We start from the raw sequence: 14,120 nt of genomic DNA on the forward strand, positions 1-14,120 counted from the left end.
AAAAGAAAATCTATGTAATGCATATGGATATCTTTTTTTTTTTTTTTATCACATGTGAAACGCCATTGAGATGGCAAGCACGCAAATCGGAATGATATCATGTCTAATAAAAGCAGGGCTAAGGTTTTCACAGTCTCTTTTAAAAGGCTCCAACTTGTAAATCCCCTTTTAATGTTGCTACATGCACAATTATTCTTATTAATAAAAATCTACGTGTTCAAGGGTCTGGATTGAAACTATGTGTCCCTCTGATTTTAACATCGGTGGGAGCATTAGGTTTCCATCATATGTAATGTGTCTACGTTGAGCTCAAGTCAACAGATAGATTGTTCCATTCATTTGGCAACTCTCATTACAGTCTATGTGAGGTGAACCCTGAGCAAGACACGTTGGGAAGTACCAAAATCATGCAGCTAGGAAATAAAGGAATCTTGCTTTGTATGTGCAGTTCTGTATTATTGTTCTAATTTATTATAGAACCCGAAATGCTTTGTTATGTTCAAAGCAATAAATAAGGTTCCGAGTGAAGCCTTCAGAATAAAAGGTATGGATAAATGATCTGCCTGCCTATTGTGTTTACCGTTATTATCGTCAGCCTTTAAAAGTAATCTGTGTATTTTCCTATTTTCTCCAGATTGGTTAGTGTAATATCCCTAGTGCAGCTATCAACGTGGTCATAAGAACTATGAACTACAGCATGGGTAAGCTTGAAAAACCCAGAGCAGATCGCATTAGCCAAGAACGCTACATATCTGGAAGCCAGTCAACTTCACGTTTGCAGCTGACTGCTGTATTATGCACGAATGTGTTTTACATATAGCAGACTGTATACGGAATATGTCTTTATGTTTAACATTTTAATTTGTAAATGCTAATTAGGCAGTTGGTCTCCACGGTTATATTAGTACATACCTAATCATTTCCCACTATAAGTAAATGAATACTAAATACGGTAAACACTTTCTTTTCACTATTTCCACGACAGTATCTCTTCTACATCCATTTTCCAAAGGTGTCCATTCGGACAAAATAGGCATTTATTTTAAAAAGGGGGAGGAAAAAAATGCACTCTGTAGCACTCTTACAATTGAGGTGCTACGGCAGGCATGGAGCCGGCAATGCTGACCGGACCGGACTCTTCCAAAGGAAGCCAGAAAAGTTTAGTTTTGCCAAATTAACTTGTTGCTCGTTTTAGCGTTAGTTTTTCTCTTTGCTTGCTGAACCTAGTCGCCTGCTGCTGCTGACTGGTGCAGGCACACACCAGAGGAACTGCGCTTTTAAATTCTTTTTTGTTTAAAATATAACGCAGGTTATGCTCGGAGGATTGGGGGAAGGGGAGGGGGTGAGAAGAGCTGGGGGAAATCCGCTCAATCCCGACCCCGGGATGATGAACTTTGCTGGGGTCTTTCAACTCCAAAACCCGCCCGCTTCACAGGCGAGGGAAATGTTCACTAAACTGCAAATCTCAAGCAAGCGACCACGTTTCTGAGGAGAATTGAGCTCTGGAAATGTGTTCTACTTGTCTGGAATATTGCTAGCGCTCATTGCGCCAAACGCGGTAGGTGGAAAGTTTTGTTCATGTAAATATCTCAACCATTTTACCTCACGGTCAATACACACAGAGACTTGTCTCCGTTTTCTAAATGAAGACCCACGAACACTTTAAATGAAAAGTGTAATTTCTTGTAGGTCGTTTTCTGTCTTTGATTACTTCTCTCTCTCTCTCTCTCTTTTTTTTTTTTTTTTTTTTTTTTTTTTTTGCTATGTATGTGTTGGGCTTTTAGGCGGGGAGTTCATCTTGCCAGGTTCTATCATATTTATGGGCTGTGTGATTTCCAGCGTTCCAATTGGTCTTTCCTTTATGGAGGCAAGAAATAAAACTTTCCTTGTAGCACGGAAACTGCTGGGGCTCCACCACGGGGGGAACAAAGTGGCTTCAAGCTCCCGCCCCCGTGGCCACCGCTCCCCACCCGTCCCGGGGGTGCAGGTGCGTTGCAGGATGCTGCAGCCACGCGGGTCCTGCCAGAGGACGGAGGCGCGGGGATGAGAAGCAGACGTGTTTGGGCAGAAATTCCACCCAAAAAAACCCAAACCCAACCCGCGCCTCTAACACTAAAAAAATCCCCGGAAACTAAAAGCCAACAACTAAATTTCTCAGTTGTGTCCCCTCTCGCAATCACTTAGAGAAGAGGAGTAAGGGGCTGAGAGCAGAGACCCGAGCTGTGTCGGGCTAAGCTGTGGTCGCTGTCGATGCTGTGTTCGGTTGAGGTTAATCTGAGATCCCGGGCGGTGAAAACTTGTGCGGGGTGCGCGGCCGGTGCGGGCAGGCGGGAGGCGGGGGGAGCCCGGCCGTGCCTCTGCCGCTGGCTCCCGCACACAGAGAGCGCGGAGGGGACCGGGGGGAGGAGCGGCCAGCCTGAGGGGGAAGGACGGGAAAACGAAAGGGAAAAAAAAAAAAACAAACCAGAAAGAAAAAGAAAACTAGCCACTTTGCCAGGTTTAACACAGCGATTAAATATTAAATAATGAAAAAAAAAAAAAAAAAAAAAAACAAAAAAAAAAAAAACCTAGTCGTTTTATTGCATCTCTAGAGGCTTAAGCGCCTTATTTGGACAGGAAAAAAAAAAAAAAAAAGCCACAAAAAAGCCCCGCGTGGCACCGCAGGTTTCCCCGAGCTGCGGTGCCCGTGCCTGTGTTTAATTACCGCTCTCACTCCCTCGCAGGCCTCGGGTCCGTTGGAGGCACCGCACCGCCTGGGACACTTTGGGCCCCGCCCGCCGGCCCGGGGAGCTGCGGGCCGCTGTCGGGCCGGTGTGCAGGCGGTGCCGGTGTGCGGGCCGTGCCGTGCCAGCCGTGCCAGCCGTGCCGTGCCAGCCGTGCCAGCCGTGCCAGCCGTGCCGGGCCAGCTGTGCCGGGCCGGGCCGGGCCGGGCCGGGCCCCGCCGCCTCAGCCCCGCGCACAGGGGGTGTCGCGGGGCGCCCCCTGGCGGCCGGCCGGCGCCAGGCGGAGCGCGCCCAAAGTTGATTTTGTTCAGCAAGCCGTATCGTATAAAATTAACGACAGCCAATAAAATTAGCTTACATGTTTCAACCGTAAAAGTCCAAAACAAAATAAAGCTAGTTTTAGTGAAGCTAAGAAGCTCTGCTTTGGCCCCGTTCTCTCTGGCTTGAACTGGGGTCCTTTTATCTAAAGCCCAGTGCACAAACATATAGCTTAATGTGACTAGTGTTCTTCCTTTTATTTCTTTCTCTATGGCAACCAATATGTTCTGCTCAGAAATGTTCCCCCATCAAGGAAACAAATGATCTTGAGGGAGCAGCTCTATACGGCATCTGTTCCGATGGAGCACACAGAGTTAACCCCAGTCAAAAGAGACGCTGGGCACGTCAACAAGAAGTGGAAAATGAGCGATTCTTCTCCCCCCCAAATTGAAACCTATACCTCCGTAGTTTTACAAGCCATTTTATTGATTTGGCTATCGACCGTTTCCAAAGAAGTAACTAATTCTAGGAAATTACAATGATCACCAGCTATTGTGTATCCAAAAGAGCAGCAACAGAGGCGGCGAGGGAAAAAAAATGCAAATAACATGGTAAAATTAAAATAAATTAAAGTCACATAATGGGATATTTAAGGTTCGGTAAAGTTTTCAGGAGCGGTATCTGGCCTGTTAATTTAATCCTACATTATTTATCACATTATTTATCACACTGACCCAAACGCTACAGAAGAGTTTCAGATCATTAGACTACACCTCTCAATTGGATGGGATTCGGGGAAAGCGGAGAGACAAGGCAAGATTGTCAAGAGAGAGAAACAAAGTGAAATCTGGTCTGTAATCCTCCAGCCCCAATCTCCTTGGAGAATAAAATGAAGGGATGTCCTGGTTAGTTTTGATTGATTATACTCTTTCTGATGGACTTTCACTACAGAGCTCTAGATGTTGTGCTTAACCGTCTGTTCCCTAGTTACAATATTAACCCTGTGCGTGCACCGCCGCTCCGCACCTTCCCCTGCCTCCCCCCGCGCCCGTCCCTCCGCCGGCAGGTGCTCGGGTCACCCGCGCCCCGGTCCCGGCCCCGGTTCGGCCCCGGTTCGGCCCCGTTCGGCCCCGGCCCCTCTCCCGCCCGCTGCACGGCACCGGCCGGGCCCCCTCCCCGCCTGCCGGGCGACCCCCACCCCACCGCCCCCCCGCGCAGCAGCGTTTGAAAACAGCCCGCATCTCTGCCTCGCCTCCCCTTCACAAATCTGTAATATTTTCAAGAGCTTTCCTCGCCCCCCCAACCCACCCCCCACCCCCCGCCCCGGCCCAGCCTCCCCGAGTTTTGGTGTTACAATAATTAACAGTGCCCAGAAAAGTGAAGTAGTAACCAGAAAGACTTTCCAGCGCTGAAGAATTGCTTTGCTGCCTTGAGCTTTGGAATGAATCCATGCTTTTTATGTAATATTTCACTAAGGTGCTTTTTGTTGCTGGTGGGATTTTTTTTTTTTCCTTTCCCTTTCCCTTTTTTTCCCAGCCTGTTTCCTTCAAGGCAGTTGCCATGGGTTTCCCTGTCTTGTCCTAAGCTTTTGAAAATATATATCCAGAAGACTTTAAAGAAAACAAAAGTATATAAAAAAATGTAAAACACTTACCGATCAAACTTCCAGGATTTAGAGAATTTTTTTAATTTTTGATTTTAATAAGGTGACAGGGGGGAAAAAGCATGTTCTCAACTCCAGCGAAACGATCCATGTTAAGATTTTCCTTTGCACTGACTCCACTAAGCCCCGCTCTCCACTAGTCTATTATTTTCACCAAAATATATGAAAATTTATGCAAATGAAAATCAGCACTAACTGTTCTCCCCTTGTTATACTTTGGATTTTTTTCCAGACAAAACAATCTCACTCTGCAAGGGAGGGGGTGGGAAGAGTTGGGGAACGAAGTTGGTTGTTTGTTTTTCGTTGGGATATTTTTTTAAATAAAAGACCTTACTCCAGCTTGAGCTTTATTTTTTGTCGCTGTTATGAGGGTGTACGGTGGTTTGGATTTTTTTTATTTTTATTTTGGGGGGATTTCTCCACCCCCCCACACACACCTTCCTTTTTTATTAAGAAAGTAGATCTGTTTGCAGAGGCGCTATCACGTTTCATCAGGCCACCTGAGACGGCTTTTGAAAGCGTGTACTGTGAAATTCATAGCAGTAATTTAGACAAAATCCTCACTGTATATTAATGAAAGACGGCCCCATGGCACCGTTCCTATCCTCCCCATTCAGTGTAAACAAAACCACGAGACTCACTCGGTTTTTGAGCCTGATCCAAGCAAAATCGGCTGGAAAGGAAAACATGGGGTTCTGGCACTGACTATTCAAACGTCTGCACCTGGAGATCTCAGATTTATTCAATGAAATCTGTGTTGGATCTTTTATATATAAAAAAAGAAACCTTTGGAGGACGCATGGGAACAAATATATATACCTATATATATGCGCGCATATATATATATATATACATATATATACACACACACACATATATAAAATTATTATGTTTGGTGTTTAGTTACCAGCGCCCTTAAGATCCGTACGCTTCACTTGAATGGTTTTTCTAACCCGACCTGCCATGGTATTTCGCGCCGTGCCAGCCGGGGGCTGGAGGGAGCCCCGAGCACCGGCTGCCGAGCGCGGCGGGAGCGGGACGGCGCGGAGGGCGCTGCCAGCGGGGCGCAGCTCCGCGCCTCCCGGGGCAGGGTTATTCAGCGTGCGGAGGAGGGAGCGGGGCGGGCAGGGCCGGGCGGGGGAAGGACGCTGCCCGTTCCCCTGCCCGCACCGCGCGTGTTTTCTTCGCGCGGCCCCGCCACCCGGGGAGCGCGCGTGGGACGGCGCTGCGCGGCGAGGCGGTCACCGGCAGCGCCGTGTCCCCTCCGTGTCCGAGCGGTGTTATTGCACCGGCGGTCCCCGAGGAGCGTTCAATTTGCCCTTGTTTTTGTTGCCACTTTCTCTTTCTCCGTGGTTCACTGAGGTTGCCTGCGCGCAGTGTTTCCGCTCGGTCGCATCTCTCCCCCGCGCCCCCCGCCTTCCCCCGCCCCCCTTAACTCTTTCCGCTGGACGAGAAATAATACAGCGTTTCATGCCGCGGGGCTGGCTCCCTGCGAGCAGACCGCAGCGCGCAGGGCAAGCCCGGACGCCGGCTCCCCTCGCCGCCTCCCCCGCCGACGGGGCGGCCCTTCCCCGGCGCTGCCGGGCCAGCCCCCCGGCGTGACGGCTGCGGACGGGCTGCCGGGGTCCGGGGCGCACCCCGGGGTGCGGGGGCGGACAAAGGGAGGAGGGGGCGGGCGGGGGGCGGGCGCCTCCGGGGCTGAGCGCAGGGGGGGCCAGCTCCGAATGCCGGTACGGGCACTGCCGGCGGCGGAGAGGCGGGCGCGTGTGCCCGCTGGTGACACCTTGGCGCAAACGCCTTTCCGAATCCAGCCCGGTGCTGGGGTCGTTATCATTGTCGTTATTACTGCTGTTATTAATTATTACCGCCCGCGCTCGCCCCTGCCCGAGCGGCGGCGGCTGCGGCGGCGGGAGAGCTCCGAGATGCGTGTGTCCACCGGGCAGGAAGAGTTAAGAGGCGGAGGGAAGGGAGGGAGGGATGGAGGGAGGAGGAAGGAGGAAGGGGAGAGGGAGGAGGGATAGAGGCAAAGGGGGGGCAACTTCCATCTCCGACGCCACTTCGCCTAAATTAAAAAGCAGCCAATCGGAACGGCCGGAAGGGGGGCCGCGCGGCCGGCGGCGCGCTGTCCGTCACGGGGCGCGCAGCCAATCGGCGGGGGCGGCGGCGCCGCTTCCTCGCGGCGGGGCCGCGCGCTGGCGGCGCGGGCGGCGGCGGGCGGGAGAGAGGGAGGGACGGACGGACGGACGGACGGCAGGGGGGAGGGAGGAGGGAGGGCGCGGGCACGGCCCGGGAGAAGGAGGCGGGGAGAGGCGAGCGGCGGGACTCCGGCACCGCCAGTGCGCGCTGCCAGCCCGGCAGCCAACTTCCCCGCTGGAGTTAGTGTATAAAGGATACCATATATGCACACACACATACACACACCTCTCCACCAAGGCGCTCCTCCTCCGCCTCCTCCCTCGACCAACTGCTGGAATTAAAATAAAAAGCAAAACAAACACAACCAAAAAAAAAAAAAAAAAAAAAAAGACAACAAACCAAGCGAGAGAGAGAGCGGGAGAGGGAAAGAAACAATTCGCGAGGTAACGAGAAAATTCAACTTTTTCAATTCCTTTTTTACTTTTTTTTTTTTTTTTTTTTTTTTTCCGACCGCCTAAAGGAAAGGTAGAGAGAAAAAAATGTCTTATCCAGAGCGTGACTCTAGCAAGAAGGCTCCGGCAGGACTCTTGTTTCAAAGGGGACAAAGTGCTTCAGCAACAGCACAACTTTGAGAAATGCATCATCACCACCATCACCACCATCATCATCACAGGAAGTTTTCTTAGGACACCAACAAAACTTGCAAATAACAGAGCGAAAGGAGATCGAGGAACCGAGGAGAGAAAGACAGAGAGAGAGGCAGAAAAAAAGGAAAATATACCCACACACAAAGCCTTAAAGGAAGAAGAAAAGGAAAAGTTTCACTCTGAGAGGGGAAGGCTGAGAGGAGGAGATGTACTCCTAGGGGAGCGGAGGGGAGAAGGCACGGGGGCTTTTTGATCCCCCCCCCTCCTTTTTTCGCTTTTTAGCCTTTGTTTGGTTTCCTCCCTGCGAGCAGCAAACCCGGGCGAGAAGGCGGCGGAGGAAAACTACATGTACAGCTAAATATTTCTCTTTTTTTGGAAAAAAAAAAAGAAAGGCTAAAAAAAATATAAAAGGCGAAGCGAGAGCCGGCGACCGCAACGAGCGCGCCGCGGAGCGGAGGCAGGACGGCCGGCGGACGGGCGGAGGAGAGCGCGCAGCGGAGCGCTAGCAGGTGAACCCCGCGCCCCGGCGCCCCGGCGAGGCTGGGAAGGCGGCGGCGGCGGCGGCGGCGCGGGCGGCGGCCCCGGCAGCGGCCCCGGCAGCGCCGGGCAAGGGCGCTCGCGGCGGGCGCCCGGCAGCCGGCGGCGGCGGCGCAGCGGCGGCTGCGGCGCGGCGGGGGCGAGCGGCGGGCGGCGGGCGCGGGATGGCCGCGGCCACCTCTAACCCCTACCTCCCCGGCAACGGCATCCTGGCCGCCGGCTCCATCGTCCACGCGGACTCGGGCGGCGGCGGCGGCGGCGGCGGCGGCGGCGGCATGCAGCCGGGGAGCGTGGCCGTCACCTCGGTGGCGGGCGGCTACCGCGGCGACCCGGCGGCCAAGATGGTCCAGAGCGACTTCATGCCGGGCGCCATGGCCGCCAGCAACGGCGGCCATATGCTGAGCCATGCCCACCAGTGGGTGACAGCCCTGCCCCACGCCGCCGCCGCCGCCGCCGCCGCCGCCGCCGCTGCCGCCGAAGCGGGCTCGCCCTGGTCCGGCAGCCCCGTGGGCATGACGGGCAGCCCCCAGCAGCCGCCGCCGCCGCCCGACGTCAAGGGCAGCGGCGGACGCGACGACCTGCACTCGGGCGCGGCGCTGCACCACCGGCCGCCCCACCTGGGCCCCCCGCACCAGGGGCACCCGGCGGCCTGGGGGGCGGCGGCGGCCGCCCACCTACCCTCCATGGCCGGCGGGCAGCAGCAGCAGCAGTCGCTCCTCTACTCGCAGCCCGGGGGTTTCACGGTGAACGGCATGCTGAGCCCCCCCCCCGGCGGTCAGAGCCTGGTGCACCCGGGGCTCGTGCGCGGCGAGACGCCGGAGCTGGGCGAGCACCCCGGGCATCACCACCACCACCACCACCAGCACCCCGGGCACCACCCGCCGCACCACGGCGGCGTCAACAGCCACGACCCGCACTCGGACGAGGACACGCCGACCTCCGACGACCTGGAGCAGTTCGCCAAGCAGTTCAAGCAGCGGCGGATTAAGCTGGGCTTCACCCAGGCCGACGTGGGGCTGGCGCTGGGCACCCTCTACGGCAACGTCTTCTCGCAGACCACCATCTGCCGCTTCGAGGCCCTGCAGCTCAGCTTCAAGAACATGTGCAAGCTGAAGCCTTTGTTGAACAAGTGGCTGGAGGAAGCCGACTCTTCCACGGGCAGTCCCACCAGCATCGACAAGATCGCCGCCCAGGGCAGGAAGAGGAAGAAGCGGACCTCCATCGAGGTGAGTGTCAAGGGGGCCTTGGAGAGCCACTTTCTGAAATGCCCCAAGCCCTCCGCCCAGGAGATTACGAACCTAGCGGACAGCCTGCAGCTGGAGAAGGAGGTGGTCAGGGTTTGGTTTTGCAATCGGAGGCAGAAAGAGAAACGGATGACCCCCCCGGGGATCCAGCAGCAGACCCCCGACGATGTCTACTCCCAGGTCGGCACCGTCAACTCCGACACGCCGCCCCCTCACCACGGACTGCAGACCAGCGTGCAGTGAGGGGCACCGCGGGCGGGCCGGGCAGCGCGGGGCAGCGCGGGCCAGGCCGGGCCGGGCACCGCCGCCGGCACCGCCACCGGCTCCGGCACCGCCGCGCACAGCCGCACGCTCACAGACACACGCGCGCACACACACACACACACACACACACACGATCCAGGCTCGTTCAGACTGCTTGTGTTTATATATATATGGATATATGCGTGCATCTATATATATATAAGATCGATACCAATAGGGAGCGGTGGAGAAGGTCGATCCGAGCGAGAGCGTTTAGACCGTGTTGGGAAAACGGGGTGGAGATGCATAATGCACCAAAACTGCAGATGTGCCGGGGGGTTGGTTGGTTGGTTGGTTGGTTGGTTGTGGGGAAAGGGCTTGAAGGGTGGGTTTGGGCTTTTTTATTTTTATTTTTATTTTTCTCCAAATTGTCCCCTTCTCGCAGTAAGGAACACCACTGTCTGCGCTTCTTCTCTCCCCTCCTCCTGCCCCCCCCCCCCCCCCCCCGCACTCTTCCCCCCATCCCCAAAAGGGCTCTCTTTTATGAATCACAGAAACTTTTTTTTTTTCCTCCTTTCTCTTTCCCTGTTTTTATTTTTTTTTTTCAATGGGAGCAGTCAAAAAAAAAGGGAAGCAGAAGAAAATAATCTGGTTAATCAGAGGGTGCCTGCTGCATTCCAGCACCCTGTTTTTCTTGGCCAAACCGTAGAATTTTGGTGCAAGGCAGATATCCACTCTGAAAACATATATATCTATATATCTATATATTCTGCAAAATGAAAGGGTCCACCTTTTCCAGGAAAAAAAAAATATGCACTCAGCACTAAAAACAAGCAGGCTGAATAGGGAAGCAAATACATATATATATATTTATCTATATATATAGGTATAGCTATAGAACAAAAATATGGAAATAAATGCCCGCACGCGGAGAAAACTGACCCTGAGGAGAAAGGGGGGAGGGACAGACGCCAGGGGGAGGGTGAGAGAAGGAGAGGTTGTTGGTCCCTAAAGTTCGAGCTCTGTAGAACGACTTTGCATGAATTAAAGGAACCAGGGAAAGAAAGGGAAATAATTTAGAGCTGTCAAAGTCCTGCTCCTGACGGCTGCCAATCATCATGGAAGAGTCATAAAAAAATCCACTGCTAATATTTTTTTTATTAATATTTTTATTTTTTATTTCTGGACTGATTCAGATAAAGGGATTTAGAAGGACTGAGCATCTGCAGCTGCACTTATCTGAACTTCTCCTCTCCTAAATCCGTTGCCAACTTTGATTGAATGGGTGCTGTGGATGTGATTATATAATACTGCCATTTCCAAGCAGTGTTTTTGGTAGGTTTTAATAAACAGACTTTTCAAAAAGACGGCAATATAGAATTGTTAGATCCGTTGTTGATCTAAAAAAAAAAAAAAAAAAAATTTGCTTTATATTTTCATTAAATGACTTCTTTTAATATTTTATTCAGAATACCTATGAACTGCTGCAAAACGGTAATTTATTTTTTCCCCAGATCTTGTATTACGTGTTTTTTTCAGACGAGCACAAATCAAAATGAAATGAAAATATGGACAGTTGTTAGGTAATAAGGGTATCTTTTGATGTGATAATTTGATTGTAATTTAATTTGAGTAGTGATTCCGTAAGAGCTGATTGAGAAAATAAATTTGTTAGAATGAAATAGTCTGTGTCTGATGCATAAACACTGTGTCGAAAAAAACAAAAGAAAAAAAGTTCTCTGAAGGGACATACTGCTAAAGTGAGAGAAATACCGAGGGTCCGACCTGCCCGTGCTCCTCGGCAGTGCCCCCGCCTCGCCCCTGCTGCTGTTTGCCCGGCGCGGGGCTCTCCCCCTCCGGCTCTCCGTGTCCGCGGTCCCTTCCATCAGCCCCGGGGACCCTGTGTCACCGGGAAGGACGGCGACATTAGAGCTCACCAAACGCCACCTTCTCCCCGAAAGGGCTCTGGCGCCTCGGTTTAGGCTGGCACTCGGGCGCGGTGATACCTGAGCGCGTCCTCAGGTCCCGCGTGGCCGGTGCTGAGAGGGATGTTTCCAAAAGTTCAGTCTTGTTTCCTCTCTTTCCAAACTGAGGCTAGACGGGGGGGGGGGCGGTGCGGGGGGGAGGGGGGCAGAGAGGGAGAAGGGGGGCTGAGCTATAATTTATTTTGACTCATTTTATGTATGTATTAATATTTGTATTTAATTTATCTTTATAATTTAAAGAAAAGGTACGTTTATTTTTTTTCTAGAATATATAGAATAATACTTTCAGCATTCTACGTGTGGTCTGCCTAGTTCATCGTTTCTGTTGTTGCTGTTGCTGTTGCTGTGGCTGTTGTTGTTTTAAGGTTTTTCTGCGGGGTGTGAAGTGGTGTAGTCTAGTTTTCTCCTCCACTTTGCCATAGCGCTGCCATGCCTTCTTTGCAAACACGCGCGCGTGTCAGTAACGTTGGAGATGCCAATAGATGCAGTAACTGACCTGTCATATTTATCCACTAGAATTTATTGCAATGTAGGGACAAGTGAATGACCGCCTCAACTCTCTTCATTTTGCAGCGGGGAGGTTGTGGGAAGTAGAGAGCTGCATCTAACGCATCCGCCCGCCCCCACTGATAGCGTGCTGGAGAATAAGGTTTTCTTTTATGATCCAGCTCGTCTGAGGCTCCTTCCTCACCTTCCTCTTCCTCCCCTCCTGCGCCCCCCCTCCCTCCCGCCTTGCTTCTCTACGAGCTATTGAGGCAGGGGTTAAACCCCCAGAAAACTGCTGTAGGAACAACAAGCATTTCTTCCTTTCAGATAGGCCTTGTGTCAGTCCATAAATCAAAGCCAACCTGGGAGCCGCGCACCGGGATGCATTATTTTAACACCAGCTCGTAGTAAATATCACCGTCGGTTTGATTTGTGAAATCCGAAAGGCCCTACAGACACGGAGGAAATAAGAGGGGGGGTGGGGGAAGAAGCCAACCCAACAAAGGGAAAGAGAACCCGAAAGGGTAAAGGACGCTATTTCTTTTGTTCGTTTTAGCAGAAGCTGCTGGCCGGTTTTGCAGCTGGGGAGGGAAGAAGGGCCGGGCGGGGGCCGGCGTGCAGGCGGCCCGGCCGGGCTCCCCTCCGGGGGCCGGGTACCACCGACACGTGAGGTGGGATCCTGTTTTCACGCACGAAGGGGAGCAGTTGTATTAGCCGCGGAGAAAGTCTATTTAAATTTCGGAGCGGTATTTGGTTACTCGATTTGGATGGCAACAAAGAGCTAACGTTAGGCTTCACGCTGGTTTCTATTAAAAGGCAACCTTTGCGGGTTGCTGCCTCCGAAAAGCTGGGGCTTAGGCTGGAGGAGTAACGTGTGGTCGGAGGGACCGGCAAAATGTGCCCGTTCCGTGGACTTGTTATGCACAAAAAGTGAGGCCATGGGCGCTCCCCCCTCCGCCCCTCCGCCCCCTCCCCCGCCCCCGAGAAACTGAATCCTTTGAATGTATTTAGGAATTTCAGGGTTGTGAGTCTCTGAGATAGCAAGAGGTAGATAAATAAGTGAGAGGGTTTGTGCTAAGGGTTATATTGTTACATGTGTAAATAATGAAAATATTGTTATATATCGCCAGATCTCCTAATGAATTTAGTAATTGTATTCATTTATAATATCAGTGTTCTGTGCTTGGTAATAGAGTCGGCTTCGTTTTCCTTACTCTTTTTTTTTATTATTATTATTATTTTTCCTTCATTTTTTTCCCCTGCCTAAAGGAAAGCCAAGTGTTTTACAAAGTTACGTTTGATCAGACTGGGTAATCCCGAGATGTGATTATTTATAGTTTGCATTTTCATATCCTGCGGTCCTCTATTACGCCCCAGTCTTCTCACTCACATCCCATCCTTCCCCCGTCGAGTCTGTACACAATAAATCATTTTCAGGTGTATTTAAAATAGTCATGTCACGGCTGTTGGTCTGCGTATTTTCCGAAATTTAGCAGAGAGCTCTACTTTGGTTTAAAAACGCAGCAGTTCCTATCGGAAAGTGATCTTTACAGAATCCTCATGCTTTAATGTAGTGACTCGTGTTTGCACATTACAATGCTCATAACTTGTTTTGTATGAATGGTTTTAAATGGAACTTTTAGAGAATAATTGGTTCTAATATGAAATGCAGTATATACTATTGATAATTTTATCAATAAGTGTACTATTTTAAATAACTTTAACAATTAAATTTGGGTTTTTTTAAATTATATATTTGTAAAATATTTATCCTGTTGAAAGCAACAATACATTGTTGTATTTATTCGTTTATTTTTGTAATAAATGATCAACATCTTCAAGCTACAGCAAAATCGATACTTCTATATATTTATACAGGGATACGATTTTGAAGCGCAGAGATGCACATTCCGATTTGGAAGCGAGTGTAAAATTTACCTCTGTAACTGGCAAGCTGCAGGACCAAACTGTAGGCGTGAGCTGCTTCGCCACATGTACTTTAGTTTGCTTAAGTTCCAGGGTAATTAATCAAACTCTAAAAGGGATGCAACAAGTCCCGACCTCGGAGGCAGGCGTGGGGCGAGCGCTTGAGGACTGGGACTCGTCTTGCTAATGCCAGCTTTGGCGAGGAGCTTGGTCGCCTCTGGCGAGAGGGATGGGTGGCTGGATGGAGCGATCGGAGGAGATGCAGGGAGGTG

At 51.5% G+C, this 14,120-nt stretch overlaps 1 protein-coding gene and 1 long non-coding RNA gene across 3 annotated transcripts in view; one reads left to right on the forward strand and one right to left on the reverse strand.

Moving 5' to 3' along the window:
* Positions 1-4,826, reverse strand: part of LOC130256932 (uncharacterized) — a 42,665-nt gene extending 37,839 nt beyond the window's left edge. For both annotated transcript variants that reach the window (XR_008841205.1, XR_008841204.1), the window contains exon 1: positions 4,636-4,826. This is a non-coding gene — a long non-coding RNA (uncharacterized LOC130256932). The remainder of the gene's footprint in view (positions 1-4,635) is intronic.
* A 3,283-nt stretch (positions 4,827-8,109) lies between these two features.
* On the forward strand, positions 8,110-11,420 carry POU3F3 (POU class 3 homeobox 3). The gene has a single exon (XM_056499112.1). It carries the CDS (start codon positions 8,129-8,131, stop codon positions 9,449-9,451), a length of 1,323 nt encoding a protein of 440 aa, XP_056355087.1. The 5' UTR covers positions 8,110-8,128; the 3' UTR covers positions 9,452-11,420.
* Positions 11,421-14,120: the final 2,700 nt, after the last annotated feature.

The sequence above is a fragment of the Oenanthe melanoleuca genome, chromosome 1, assembly GCF_029582105.1.
Source record: "Oenanthe melanoleuca isolate GR-GAL-2019-014 chromosome 1, OMel1.0, whole genome shotgun sequence".
NCBI classification, from domain to species: Eukaryota; Metazoa; Chordata; class Aves; order Passeriformes; family Muscicapidae; genus Oenanthe; species Oenanthe melanoleuca.

Coding starts and splice junctions, on each gene's coding strand:
- POU3F3 (XM_056499112.1), top strand. CDS start 8,129: ATGGCCGCGGCCACCTCTAACCCCTACCTCCCCGGCAACGGCATCCTG.